Source organism: Amaranthus tricolor, chromosome 2 (assembly GCF_026212465.1).
Source record: "Amaranthus tricolor cultivar Red isolate AtriRed21 chromosome 2, ASM2621246v1, whole genome shotgun sequence".
NCBI classification, from domain to species: domain Eukaryota; kingdom Viridiplantae; phylum Streptophyta; class Magnoliopsida; order Caryophyllales; family Amaranthaceae; genus Amaranthus; species Amaranthus tricolor.
Window position 1 is genome coordinate 3671042 of NC_080048.1, and position 14522 is coordinate 3685563.

At 31.6% G+C, this 14522-nt stretch overlaps 2 protein-coding genes across 2 annotated transcripts; both read left to right on the top strand.

The window, feature by feature from the left end:
- The first annotated feature begins 2581 nt into the window (after nucleotides 1-2581).
- Nucleotides 2582-8841, top strand: LOC130806242 (protein SGT1 homolog B-like). Its single transcript, XM_057671248.1, has 10 exons — nucleotides 2582-2885; nucleotides 3999-4068; nucleotides 4598-4722; nucleotides 5295-5445; nucleotides 5634-5730; nucleotides 5839-5904; nucleotides 6805-6943; nucleotides 7580-7659; nucleotides 8145-8249; nucleotides 8420-8841. The coding sequence occupies exons 1-10, from the start codon at nucleotides 2726-2728 to the stop codon at nucleotides 8525-8527; spliced, it is 1101 nt and encodes a 366-aa protein (XP_057527231.1). The 5' UTR covers nucleotides 2582-2725; the 3' UTR covers nucleotides 8528-8841.
- Nucleotides 8842-11882: 3041 nt separating this feature from the next.
- On the top strand, nucleotides 11883-14266 carry LOC130806693 (UDP-glycosyltransferase 88B1). The gene has a single exon (XM_057671875.1). It carries the CDS (start codon nucleotides 12572-12574, stop codon nucleotides 14018-14020), a length of 1449 nt encoding a protein of 482 aa, XP_057527858.1. The 5' UTR covers nucleotides 11883-12571; the 3' UTR covers nucleotides 14021-14266.
- Nucleotides 14267-14522: the final 256 nt, after the last annotated feature.

Consider the following 14522-nt stretch of genomic DNA (forward strand, 5'->3'; position numbering starts at 1 on the left):
AAAAAGATTTTTTTTAATTACTGGATAGATTAAAAGCAATGGCAGATCTAGTGTGATGTCAATGATCACTTTAATCCAAAATAAGATTAAATATTATATGTAAATGTACCCTAGATGAATTAATTATTGTATTGCTTTTCACATATGTAGTCAGAAATCAAAACTCGAAAGACATATTTTACTTAAATTGACATCACTTGTTTTTTTCCTATATAGATCCGCCATTGATCGAGAGAAGGGGAAGACAAGGTGTGATTGGATTTAAAAAAAAAAAAGACTTAAGTCCATCTACCATTGCACTTCCTTTGTCCTTCCAAGTTGTCATGTAAAAAGAGTAATACATACAATCATTTGGTAAAGTTCATGAGCATTGAACACTCAACTAATTAAAGGAAGATTCATCTCACTTACATGTGAAAAATGGGGAATCAACATACCATATATCCTTCCCTTTCCTTTTCTTTTCATTGGAATGGGATAAAAAGGAAGCAACTAAGTTTGTTTGTATGAGCATTTAATTTTTTTCATCATCCAAAAGAAATACCTATCACCTAAATTACTACTCTCTCCATCATTATTGTCATTTTTTCGTTTGTTTTTCACACAATTTAGCCATTGCTCTTTTAACTTTGTATTTTTTTTATTTATATCAACTCCTAATAATCTTATTTATGTCAAATTAGATATATTAACAATTAAAATAGTGCGTTGAGTGTAAAAAAACAAATAGAATTCCATATAATGGGTACGAGATGGATGAGTATGGAGTGGCCAAGTATGTAGGGATATTATCCAATATTAGATGTGTCCATTCGGGTGTTTAGACGGGTTGTATATGAAATCTTGAGTCAGGTTAATTTCTTAAGTATATATAAGTGTCTTGCCAATTTGATTTTGATTTTTATATATGAGTTATTTTAAATCGAGTTCATTCATATTAATTTCGTTTAATTGGATCAATTTTTGACAACTTTATCCATTAAAAACACAATTTTGTAATCAAATTTACCCATAATCCACTAAATAAAAGTATATACCTAAAGGCTAAAATTATCCTAAATTCCTAATTAAAGCAAATATGGTGGGAAACGATTAAAAAAAATACTTCTATTACTACTAAAATTAATTAATGGCAATAAAGCATACCATTTCCTTTTATTCACCTAATAATATAGTACTCCTAAAATTAATAATGTAACAAAACCCAAGATTTAAATATAATAATAATAATATCTTGTTAAAAGACAGACACAATCTATTACGAACTTATTTAGAGCAATCTTGTATGAGACCGATTCATTGCAAAATGGGTCTGTACAAGCAATCCAATTAATATTTTTTTTAAAAAAATTAATTAAGTATATGACTTTTTTTTTTCCAGTGTTTTTTAAAACTAAATTCTTTACCGTCCTATTAAGTCGTCTCATAATAGGACGGTAAAGAATTTGTCTACTTTGTTTTATTCTATATGCCGTGTTGTTCCTGACATTATATGGGCCCTTAGGACAAATGAATCAAATGGGCCTTCTTTATAGAAAGTCGAATTTGAACTTTAGCAGGTGTTTGAAAAAATAATAGAGATTGATTGAATGTATTATAATTGATAAAAACGTGTTATATACTTCTTAATCAAGAAAAGAACCAATGATAGATTGAAATTTTTTTAAGTGTCTAATTTCAGATATTAGACCTTTTCTAGCTCTGAACCCTAGGTAAATGTCTATCTTTCCTAAAAACAACCCTGTAGGTAGATAAAATAATTATATAAATTTTTTTATCAATTATTGTATTTATTTTCTCAATAGGATACTCGGAGTGAAGAAAAAGCATAATGCCATGTTTGAGAACTATGATTTCATTTGGAAATTTAAAATTGGTTCAAATTTATTGTTTGATTAATCAAAATTTTTTAAATTTGGATTTGGATAAAATTCCATCATTGTTTTTAAAGTAGTTAAAGTTGAAAATTTGAAAACTACCTAAATCTTATCATTTTCAAATTCCTTATTTATAATTTTATAATTAAAATCCATAATTTAAAATATAATATTTGTTCTCAAACCGTACATAAAAGACAATTATGCAAGTGGATGAATAAATTAGTTTTCCAAGCGACGACTTTATAGGGCAAGTAGTGTTATTAGAAGCATTTCGGGTTTTTTACTTTTTTTTTTAACTGAACAAAATGAGGAAAAATATAAAATACAATTTATTAAAAATAACACGAATTTTATTGAGGCCGTGTTATTATATAACGAATTCAATTGGGTCACTCCAAACCATTTAAAAATATAACCGTTTTTTATATACGTGGAATTTCAATTTTTATTAATTTTTTTTATTAATGGACTGTTTGTGTGGATTGTCTTACGATGAGACCGTCACATACTTCCTTCGTTTTAGATTAGTTGTAACATTAGAAAAATGACATTATTCATTCATCACTCTTAAAATATAGTCAAATAAAATCTTGTTTGATTCAACTCATTACAAAGATTATTAATATCAAATATTTATAATTTTATATTATAAATAATCAAAAATATTAAAAATTAAATTAGTATATTAAACTAGAAAGCAAAACGTTACCCGAATTTCTAAAGTTCTAATCATAATTATCGTTCGCTCACCTCTCTTTCTATCTGTTTGGTCAGTCGCCTCCCAAAGTCTCCCCTTCCTCTCACTCCCTCTTCTTAACCTTCCAGAGACATCAAATCCTTCAATAATGGCGACAGATCTAGAAAAGAAAGCCAAAGAAGCTTTCATCGATGACCACTTCGAATTAGCTGTCGAACTCTACTCACAAGCCATTGATTTAAACCCTAATATCGCTGAACTTTATGCCGACCGCGCTCAAGCCAACATTAAACTTTCTAATTTCACTGGTTCGCTCCTCTTCACTATACTGATTTGCTTCATTCAAGTTTTTTTGTTTTTGAGTTTTGATTTCATAGTTAACTGAATTTGTATTTATTCTTGTAGTCGCTTCGGTTTTCTTTGCTTTCATTTGGTTATTGATTTTGCATCATAGAGCATTTGTTGTGTGATTTTTGTTTTTGATTTTGAATTTTCGAGTAATGTTGTGTAGTATGATCGTGTAGTCGTTGGTTCTAATTTTTGTAAATTGATTTTCTTGCCTGAATTTTTGGTATTTTGGATTGAATAGTGAATCAATTAATTTGATTTGTTGTATAGATTGTTTTGTTATTGTTTGTTTCAATTGACGAAGTGCTGTATAACAGCCTACTTGAAACTTTACTTTTGTGGTGCTTTAGTTTAAAAACCTTTTTTTTCTGAATTTTTATTTACTTTTTTTCGATGTTTTCAGTTAGGTGTTGCGAGATGGACTTTGAATTGTATGATTAGTGAAGTGCTATTTTTTAAAAATTGAAATTGGATTGTTGTTAGTTCATTGTTGAAGTGCTGTAGTACGATGCTTTTAATCTTTGATTTTAAAAGGTTGTTGTTCTTTTGAATATTAAAATACTTTTTTTGGTTATTTTCAGTAAAGTGTTGTGAAATGGTCATTGATCTTATATCTCATAGTAATCGTAGTTAAGCAGCTTATCTATTCATGATTTTTATATATGTGCTTTACAATTTGCACCATTCCAACCATAAAGCTCACATCTCTAGGAGAAATGGCGCACATAAATAGAAAACGGAGGAATTGTGTAAATTTAACGTCACATTGACTGTGGATCATATTATGTTAATTATTAGCTAAAAGCATGCAATCACCTCCTTATACGATGTGGTTGGCTTCTATAAAGCAGCATATTGATTGTAATTTTTTAATTAAGACCATTTTAGTTTTGTTAATGTTTCTTTCTAAGATTGTCCGAAGTTCTCGTTACTCTTTAGATGTGTAACTTGGATGATTCCTGTTACATGTTAAAATAGATAGATGGTGAATGGGAAATCTTTTACCCTAGGTTTATATATTTGAAGTTAAATTGAAGTTATAATCTTACTTGTTTTGTTGTTTTATGGTGCAGAGGCAGTTGCTGATGCCAACAAAGCCATCCAACTGGACCAGTCAATGGCCAAGGCATACCTTCGTAAAGGGTCTGTTCTTGGCACTTTTTATGTTGATTGCAGTCTTACTTGTTTGGTTACTTGCTTGTCACTCTTCTTTGTTTTTGGTTTGCTATCATCAGGGCCGTCTTGTAAATTTTGGGACCCTATGCCAATTTTATTTATTAACTCTTGGAATTTAAGAAAAGAAAAAAATAAAATACTAGTAATTGATAAAATTTTTCCATTTGTTAAAATATTAATTAATATTTGACTCTTTATTACTTGGTTACTCTCGTGTAAAATGGTATATAGAAGTATATGTCTGCGGTAATTGAAAAGATAAATCAAATAAGTATAAAATTAGATTTTTGGGCTCTTCTGCTAACGGGGCCCTGTGCTGTAGACCACTTTTCACATGTTAATCGATGACCATGGATATCATTTCTTTGATCTCAAACTTTTGATGTATTGTACGCTATTATGTTTGCTGTATGGTGTAGAATGTAGTACATGTGCTTTTGCATACTTTTTTTGACGTTGTTGCAGCCATTTTATGTTCGTTCGCTATTGTTCGCAGTATTGCTTGTTTGAAGCTTGAGGAGTACCAAACTGCAAAAACAGCTTTCCTCGCAGGGGCTGCTTTGGCTCCTGAAGACTCCAGATTTAAAAATTTTATCAAGGAATGTGATGAGCGTATTGCAGGTATATAGTTGATGTGTTTGTGAAATTTTTTATCTATATTTTTCAACAGCTTTGTGAACACCACAATGGCCCGAATCTCTGTTTGTTATACCATTATTTTTTGCTCTAATTCGGTGTGTCATTTAATCACAAACAGTTAATCACAGTTATCTTGTACTCAAACCTTATCGTATATATCAACTTGTAAAGAATGTGAGGCATTTTCAAGTTTCTTACCTGTTCTAAAGGATTATTCTGATTGGCATTAAGTCTTCTCTAGAAACTGAGTAGTGTCTAGATATTCTTTTAGTTTTGAGTTGCTCCTTGTTTATATTCTAAATCAGATAAAATTAATAGGTTAAACATTTTTATTTAATGCCTTTTCTAAAACACCTTTTACACTTGCAACATGTGCAACCCAATTGTTTGTGATAAGGAAATATTATTTATTTGTAAGATCCTAGATTCTTTCATTGAGAGGATCTTCAAGTGCTGTCATCTTGTCTTATATCTCATTTGGTAGCATGAACAAGTTTTTTGTGCATAAATTTACCATCACCTCTTAACTTGTGACATTGTGGTACTTCTTGCAGAGGAAGACGCAACTTTTTCAAAGCCTACAGGCACTGCTGTACCTGGAGGATCAGAACCAGATACTATTGCTGCACCGGCAACCAGTGTTCCTGCTACCATTGGTCTTGATAGTCCAGCTAATGTTGTTCCAGTACCAAAACCTAAGTTCAGGTACCTGTTTGTTGCTCTCCTGATATTCTCTAACTTGGTTTTTGCTATTTATTGACGAACATTACTCAATATTTTAAATTGATTTGGGCTGGAGCTGAGTTTTGAAATTTTACGCAAGTGCTGTTTTCCTATGCGCTTTGTTGATCAGAGGCTGAGAGTAGTATTGCTTTGCTTATAAACTGTTTCAGGCATGAATTCTATCAGAAGCCCGAGGAAGTAGTTGTAACTGTTTTTGCGAAGGGTATAGCAGCCAAAAATGTTGATGTTAAATATGGTGAACAAATTGTGAGTTTGTTTAAGCAGCCTTCCTGCACCTTGTTAGATGTTTTTATTTTTCCCCCTTTTTAGACCCATGAATGACCTTTATGACTTTGGTTTACATTTCCATTGCAGCTCAGTGTTACCATTGATCTTCCGGGGGAAGAACCATACCATCTTGAGCCTCGCTTATTTGGGAAGGTATAAAATTTATATTAAAACATTGTTGTTTGGCTTGTGATTTTGAGGGTTCAGCAAGTCATGCATGTATTTTACCTTATTAAGATGCTGATTCTAGTGTCATATATGGGCATATTTTTCTATTGCTGATTCACGTCAAGTCTTGTGGATTTCTGAATACAGGATCCTGTTCGATTATGGGTTCATTTGTGATGACATGTTATCCACTAAACACTTTATTTTGGAAGGCTTGTGCATGTCATCTGACAGCTACACACATTTTAGACTTTTATTTTTACTAATATTTTTGAAGCTCATCTCGAACCTGATTCAAACACTATTGATTCTTCAGTATTCATATCTTTTTGCTGTCTTATTATTTTTATAGTTTATCTATACAAATGTATCAATGTGTTACTTTTGGGTACATTTGTCTTGAGATTCAGCATTGTGCAGAAATCTTTTTTAAAATGGGTCATAGACTTGTAGGTCCAAAGGCTGGCATTAAATAATCATAAACTTGATTTTTGAAAACTTCCACATGTCTTCTCTCTTATACACACATTTTAGTTTTACTTGTTTGGTATTATGGTTGAAGTTTTATCTCAATCTCATTTTCAAGATTGCACGACTTTGTAGTATTTTTCTGCTAATGTGTCTATTTTTTGGGTACGGTTCCTATGCCCTTGTTGGAGTGTCAAGCGTCTGAATGTTTTTCTTTTAGAATTTAGATAAATAGAGAGTCGGTGTAATTAGTTTATATATATAAGTTTTCTAAGAATATGATATTTATAATTTTGTTGAGTGATGACTGTAGTAAAGGATAGAAATTTTTTGCCCTTTTGAGAACTACTGAACATAAAGCAGTTTACATATGTTGAAATATGAATTTTGGATTTTAATGTGTGTTGATATTGGCAGATAATACCTGCCAAATGTAAATACGAGGTCTTGTCTACTAAAATTGAAATTCGTCTTGCAAAAGCTGAAGCAATACATTGGGCTTCACTAGAATACACCAAGGATGCTGTAGTTCCTCAGAAGATAAATGCATCATCTCGTAAGTGGATAAATTTTGGGCATCTGATTTATTGTAGCTTGAAAATAAATTTTTTTATCCTTTGTCATATTTAGTCTATGCCTGTAATAATGTGCTAACCTTGGCCTGGATTTCTCCTGTTATGTCATTTCTCTTGTTCATTAACCCCTCATTGACTAGTAGATTGGAAATAACCTTTTGTTGTTACAATGGTAAAGTTGCCTATATCCGAACTGGTAGCAACTTGACATCGGGGTAATGGCATGTTATGTCAACCTCTCCTCTCTCTTGCAATCATTCTGGGAAGCTGAGCAGAAGGCTGTAAATTGCTGCTTCATGGCCCTTGCTCGCTTTCCAGGAGGGGGTGATTGAAGACCTGAAGTGGTAAAAAAGTGTAGTTTCAAGAAATTCATGTCATTTGTTATCAAGTTGTGCACTGGTGAAAAATTGGGAAATTTTCTGTTTGTCTTGTGGTATAGATAGGCTGATTTTCGAGAAACATTGTCAATAATCCGACTCGTTCTATGGTTTTAAATTCAATTTATTCTTGTGACTATTGTGTACATCCAGGACATGTTTTTGGCTCCTTCGTTATTTGCTTTTTATTGAATGATTGAATGGTCTATAAATAAATTCTCTTCCAATAAATTGCTGCAGCATCAGATAGACCAACTTACCCGTCGTCTAAACTCAAGGGAGTTGATTGGGACAAATTGGAAGCCGAGGTGAAGAAAGAGGTATGCCCTTAACGATCTATTCCTTTATGATTTCCTTCTCCAACCTCCCCTCTTGAACACCCTAAAAAAATTAGAGGACAGTTGAAAGAGAAAGGAATCGAGTTAGAACTTTGTTACTGGTTGGCTGGTTGGGTGTTATAGGAAAATGGAGATGCCGCTGTATCTTCTGTTAGTTAGTGTGTATGTGGTGCTTGCAAATCCATATATTCATTTTTGGGGTTGTGGTGGTGTTGGGGGGAGGCGTGGTGTGGAAACATTATCAAGGGAGAAGAATGACGGAAACGGATGGTGCATTAGCAGAGAAGAGAATTTAGAAAAGCTATTAACATGTTTTCTGTGCTCCAAAAAAATTAAGTCTCTTTGTGAATAGGTAAAAGCTGCAACTTGTGGTGTCATGAACTCAGATTTATAGACAGCTGTATTTATTGTGCAAACAAGATAAACTGCCACAAAATCATTTACATAAGCTTTGTTTCATGCTACAGGAAAAAGATGAAAAACTGGATGGTGATGCTGCTCTGAACAAGTTTTTCCAGGACATATATCGAGATGCTGATGAAGACACAAGAAGGGCGATGCAGAAATCCTTTGTAAGGATTTAGACTTCTCTTCCGATTTTTGCTTATAAAGCGGAATGTTTGTTAAACACTCCATCAAAAGCTGTATTCCTGTTTTCCTGATTGCTGTGTATTGCTTCAGCCGTTGGCTTGTTAGTTTCTTTTGCAAACCGATCACTAATTGCTCGGTTCACCATCGGCAGGTGGAGTCGAATGGAACTGTGCTGTCAACCAACTGGAAAGAAGTGGGTGCAAAAAAGGTCGAAGGAACCCCTCCCGATGGCATGGAGATGAAGAAATGGGAATACTAATTTTTTCTGCCTTTCTATTAAAATTCTGTGCATTGTTTTTGGTCTAGTAATGTTTGGTGTGGTTTTTATTTTTGGATGTGAGTACTAAAAACTTTTTGTTTGGTTCCAAATCGTACTCTATTTTTCTGTTTTGTTGTCTCAATTAGAAGCTCTTGAGCATCAAAACCTTATTTATTCCAATTTCCAAGTATTTCATTTTCTACAATATTTCTTCAGTACAGATTTGTGGTCGTATTGTTGTCTCTTGTTCTTATTCATACACTGAAGATGTCTATGTTAATTGTTACGTGTAATTTACCAGTTTTATAAAGCAATAATGATGTCCATGTTACGTGCAATTTATTAGTTCTATAAGTGATGGTCATTCAAATGTACCATTCACAATAAAGATGTAGTTGAAAGATGAACACTTGCCTTAAAACTGTGCAAGGTTAACGACTCATCTTTTCTCAAATGTTGCTACTTGCCAGAGGAAGTTACCTGTAGCTCGCTACACTAACAAAAATTAATTCAAATTTTAAAATTTTTTTAAAAAATAATATTTGCAGTTGTCATTTTATAGTTTAAAATGAGCATTTTGGACTTTAAATATGCATTTAAAGTCTGTAAGATTAACATTTTTAAACCCATAATGTATATATTTAATGTCTTAGAGTAATCATTTTACACAAATTCTTGTAAGAGACGATCTCTTTGGGAAACTATTTTTAATTGCGCCGGTTCATAATATATTTTTAGAATATTGTAAGTAGGCATTAAGAACGATATAAGTAGACATTTAAGATACTTAAAGTAGGCATTAAGGATAATATAAATAGACATTAAGAATACGGTCTTTCAAGAGAATAGCTGATCATTTTAATCTTAGATGAAGATATGTGAAGGCCTAGAGTACGGACATTAAGCCTTGGAGAAGTAAAAGTAAAGCTTATATTAAGGGTTTTAAGTATTAGAATGATATTTTATGTCTTTAAGTGATTGTTTTAAGGTTTTCAATTGGTAGGGGGAAAAAAAGGTTGAACTGTGCCGGTCACACGCAATCTCATTTGAGAATTTGTGCTTGTCAATTACACATATGATAAACCAGTATTAGTTTATCTGAACAATGGTCATACTTTTTGTCTCGTGGACTTAGTTGTACTAATCTTTTTGAATGATATTTAAAGATAAAGTGATAGAATTATTGCATATTCAGATATTCTATTTATTGTTTTTGTTAATTTTTAGTTAGGAGAGAGAATAAGATAATATGAATGATATGTAGAGAGAAATAAAATATAAATAAGGAGTGTATTGGATTGATATTTATAAAATGGAAATATAGCTAGCTTAGTAGAATGGACTAAATAGAAGAATATATCAATTTCACTACAAGAAGGAGTGTTAGCTTGACAGTCCAATCCTCCATGCACATCTCAAATGAAATTAACTACCTCAAGCCTCAAGGGAACAAAATGTATGGAACTTTTAAAACCAAGATTGGTTACCGATCATTTTTTTTAATCATTAAAATGTAGACTGAGATTCATTAATACTTTCATGTTAAAGGAACTGATTGTTTGATTTTCGCTAATTCTTACTACATTTTTAACCTACTTTGTAATAAAAAAATTTACGAATTAAATTTTTTTAAAAATTTTAGTTGATTCTTAGTGAGAAAATAAGTTAAGATATACCAAAAAGTGGAATTTTTTAAAATTTTAGCTGGTTGTTCATGAGAGAATAAATTAAGATAAACTCTTAAAGTGGATGGAAGGTAATATGTGGATGGTATAAAGATGAGATTAAGTTGTGATTTAGAATATTGGAAAAATTTATCTAGATATCATATGAATAAGTTTTTTCATATAAATCGATGAGAAATTATATTTAAAGTTTAAGACTAAAATTTGTAAGTTGTATTTAAGAAGAACATATGAAAACGAAACAATTATTAATTTATTACTCCACTTTTTTAATAATTTCTAATTAATAACCGTGATTTATAGATCACTATAAAAAAAAAATAATAAAATAAACAAAATCCAAAAAAATAACTTAAAATCACAAAATTCACACCTTACCAAATTCTATCACATAAAATAATTTATTAAATTTAAAAATGACCTTTCTCCCACCTTTTTCTTACTCATTTATTTCATGGGGTCCCATGTTAGATGCTTTTATTCTCTTAAAATTGATTGATTGTGGATTTGTGGTGTATTCGCTTTCTCCGATTTGGGAGCATGTTTTTTGTCCATTAAAGTAAGGGATATTATTGAAATTCCAAGCAATACTTCTACCATAAAATCTCATCCTTTCCACGTTTGACATCAAAGCTCAAGAACCAATTATTAGGAACGACGAATTAAGTAGGACCCCCTTCTAGATTTATTCATTTATATTCATTCCCTATTTGTCATATACTCCTATAATTAAAAAAATAATTCATATCCATTTAAAGTTTGATATATTATTGTGAAAATAGAAGTAAATTTTTTTAGAAAATGAGCAAAAAACTTTGAAAAGAACTTAAGAATATGTACGATCACATGATTGTTTACATAAATATGTCACTTAACCAACTTTCTATCCAATAATGTCTATTATCTAATCTACTATAAATAATTTTTTGAAAAAGTTTACATGGTAGCATTGAACTTTTATGAAACGCTAATGGTAGCATTAAGTGTTGATTGTTGTCTTTATAATTTGTCTTAAACATTTGAGAGCATTGATAAATTAAACGGTAAATTAAATGTCAAAATATAAGCATACACTAAAAATGATGAATTTGCAATTATGAAAGATAAAGAGTAATGACATTATAATATAAATTTATTAGTCTAAAAAAAATAATAGTTTAAACTTTAAACTATGATTTGGTCCCTTAACCTTAGATTTACAAATATGTTACTCCAACCATTGAGTTGTAGTATATTTTTACACTATATATTATATTTTAGTAAAGGAGCCAAAACCAAATATACAAAGGATCACAATTTCGGCAAGGAGGGTCAGGCCTCCCCTAACCCCATATAGCTTTGCTCTATATCGAACTTAGATTTTTTTTTATCATATTAAAATCATAGGTGTATAATGTTAATATTAAATTATTTCTTTTTATTCACTATTATTATCCCATTTAATTTTGACACTTTTGCCAATTTACTATTTTAATTTTAAACTTCTTTTATTGTGCTTGAGTCAAAATAAGAAAAAGTTAATATTAATAAAATTTACATTAATACGAATCAAACAAGATCTTATTTTACTATATTTTGACTTATTAATTAAAAATAAAATATAAATTAAAAATAATAAATAAAAACCGTTGGAAAAACAAATAGGACAATAATAACAAATTAAGAGGGAGTATCATTCTTATTTTAAACATTTTTCTTATGGGTATAGTACTATTGGTTCCAACTTCAATATTGTTGTTAATTGTGACTCAAACTAGCTAGCACTATTGAAGAAGATGAGTGTGGGTTAAAGAGGACCTCCGTGGGGCGCGAAGAGGTTGCTGCCTCAGTTCGCGGGGCGCGGGGTGCGTTCTATTTCCATTTCACGGCTCGCGTAGTTTTACACGGCGCGCGTAATTGCGGTTTCTTTTCATGGGAGATGTCTTTTGGGACGGTTACCTTTATTTGTGGTCGGTTATTTGTGGTTACTTAGACCCCAAGTTGTCTTTCAAGATGGTTTTATTATATATATACCCCCTCTTGTTAGTACTAGGGATCTCATGATTCACAAATTGAGAGAGTGATCACAAGGGAGTCATTATAATTTATGAGTGTGATTGTAATTCATCTTGTAAATTCTTTGCGATCATAGTGAAATTATTTGATCTCGATGCCGATGGACGTAGCTATCACATTGATAGTGAACCACGTTAAATCTCTTGTGTCATTTTCTTATTGTTTGCATTTAATTTCTTATTGTTTCTTTATTATTCAACGACTTTGCTTCCGCTGTCGCACGACAAATATATAGTTATATAATAGCACATCCCCTCTTAACATCACTCAATTTTTATCTTCCTTTCATCACAAAATCTCATCAATGGAGAAAATAGTTTTATACCCATCACCAGGAATAGGTCACTTAATCTCCATGGTAGAGCTTGGAAAGCTTCTATTATCACACACTTCATCAATCTCATCCATCACCATTCTTATCCCAAACTTCCCCTTCATCAAAGGCTCTTATTCCTCTTACATCTCCTCTGTTTCTTCCTCTTTCCCTTCAATCACCTTCATTTCTCTCCCTTCTGTTCCTCTTCTTCATGGGGATCCTTCCAATTATGAAAATATGGAACATATTTTGTTCGAAACACTTGGTAATAATAACCCTAATGTCTTACAGTGTCTTCAATCAATTTCTGAATCCTCCCCTATTTCTGCTTTCATTATTGATTTCTTTTGTTACCCTTCTTTAGAAATCTCTAAATCTCTTGAAATACCCACTTATTTTTTCTTCACTTCTGGTGCTTCTTGTATGGCTTTATTCCTTAATTTCCCCGTTTACGATAAAATTTACTCGGATTCATTCAGAAATCTTGATGCTATGATTGAAATTCCTGGGTTGTTCTCTGTTCATTCAAGTTATATGGTTGAACCTGTGCTTGATCGAGGTAAATCTTACTCTGAGTTTGTTAAGGTGTCTGAAAATTTTCGCAAATCTGATGGGATTATTATTAATACTTTTGAATCATTAGAAGAAAAGGCTGTAATGGGTTTGAAACAAGGGATTTGTCTTCCTGGTAATCCGATTCCTCCTGTTTATTTTATTGGACCATTGATTGCTACTCGAGGTGATAACAATGGTGGAGAAAGGGACGAGTGTCTGGGTTGGCTCGACTCACAACCGAGTCAAAGCGTGGTGTATTTGGGTTTTGGGAGTAGGGGTATGTTTTCTATGGAGCAATTGTGGGAAATTGCTATTGGGTTGGAGAATAGTGGGGTGAGATTTTTGTGGGTTGTAAGATCACCACCACCAACTAGTAGGGATATAAACAATGTGTTTTTGGCCCCACCCGAACTTGATTTGAATTCGATTCTACCTGAAGGGTTTTTGGATAGGACTAAGGATCGGGGTCTTGTAGTGAAGTCGTGGGTCCCACAAATTCAAATATTGGGTCATCGGTCTGTTGGCGGGTTTGTGACTCATTGTGGGTGGAATTCGATTTTAGAGGCTATAGATGATGGGGTACCTATGGTTGCATGGCCACTTTATGCTGAACAACGTTTTAACAAGGTTTTGCTTGTTGAAGAGATCGGGATTGCACTACCGATGAATGAGTCTAAGGATCGGTTTGTGTGTTCGAGTGAGATTGAGAAACGAGTGAAGCAAATTATTAGTTCAAAAGAAGGAGATGTTGTTAGAAAACGAGTGTTGGAATTGAAAGACGAGGCTAAGGCCACAATTAATGAAGAAGGCTCATCTAGTGTCGCCTTGAAGACATTCATTAAATCATGGAATAAAACGTTACATCGAGAACGAGAAACTTGAAATTATTTGTTGATTGTTGTCATTTTTGTTGTTATTTGTGATTGTTTTTGTTATTATTATTATTACTATTATCATTAGTTATTGTTTTCATATATCGCCAATTATTAAAAATAAATTATGTATTATTTCCGTCGTTCTCTAATATTTTTTCCGTTTGGAATATTAAATTCTAAGGAAAGGGAAATTTGATTATGTTTTTGAGACATATTTAGAAGATAAAATATATCCATGTGAGATATTGTTTGATTCGATTTAATGTATACTTTTATATTATGTATTTTTTTATAATTTTTTATTATGTGTATTTAAAGATATTTGAGTTTAAAATTTACTTTGAATAAACGAGAAGAACAAAAAAGAACAGAAGAATAGTATACTACTGATAAAGAACATAGGTATTCAAAAAAAACAAAAAAAAAACTAACTAATAGATATAAGTGAACATGTACATTGACAATCGTGCAAAAATCAAGTAAGACAATAATGGTAAATAGAAGATATT

Bases quoted from the DNA above. Each gene is read 5' to 3' on its own strand.
- LOC130806242 (XM_057671248.1), top strand. From the start codon at position 2,726: ATGGCGACAGATCTAGAAAAGAAAGCCAAAGAAGCTTTCATCGATGAC. The intron at 5,731-5,838 runs GTGAGTTTGTTT...TTTCCATTGCAG, and splicing joins TTAAATATGGTGAACAAATT to CTCAGTGTTACCATTGATCT. The intron at 6,944-7,579 runs GTAAGTGGATAA...AAATTGCTGCAG, and splicing joins GAAGATAAATGCATCATCTC to CATCAGATAGACCAACTTAC.
- LOC130806693 (XM_057671875.1), top strand. From the start codon at position 12,572: ATGGAGAAAATAGTTTTATACCCATCACCAGGAATAGGTCACTTAATC.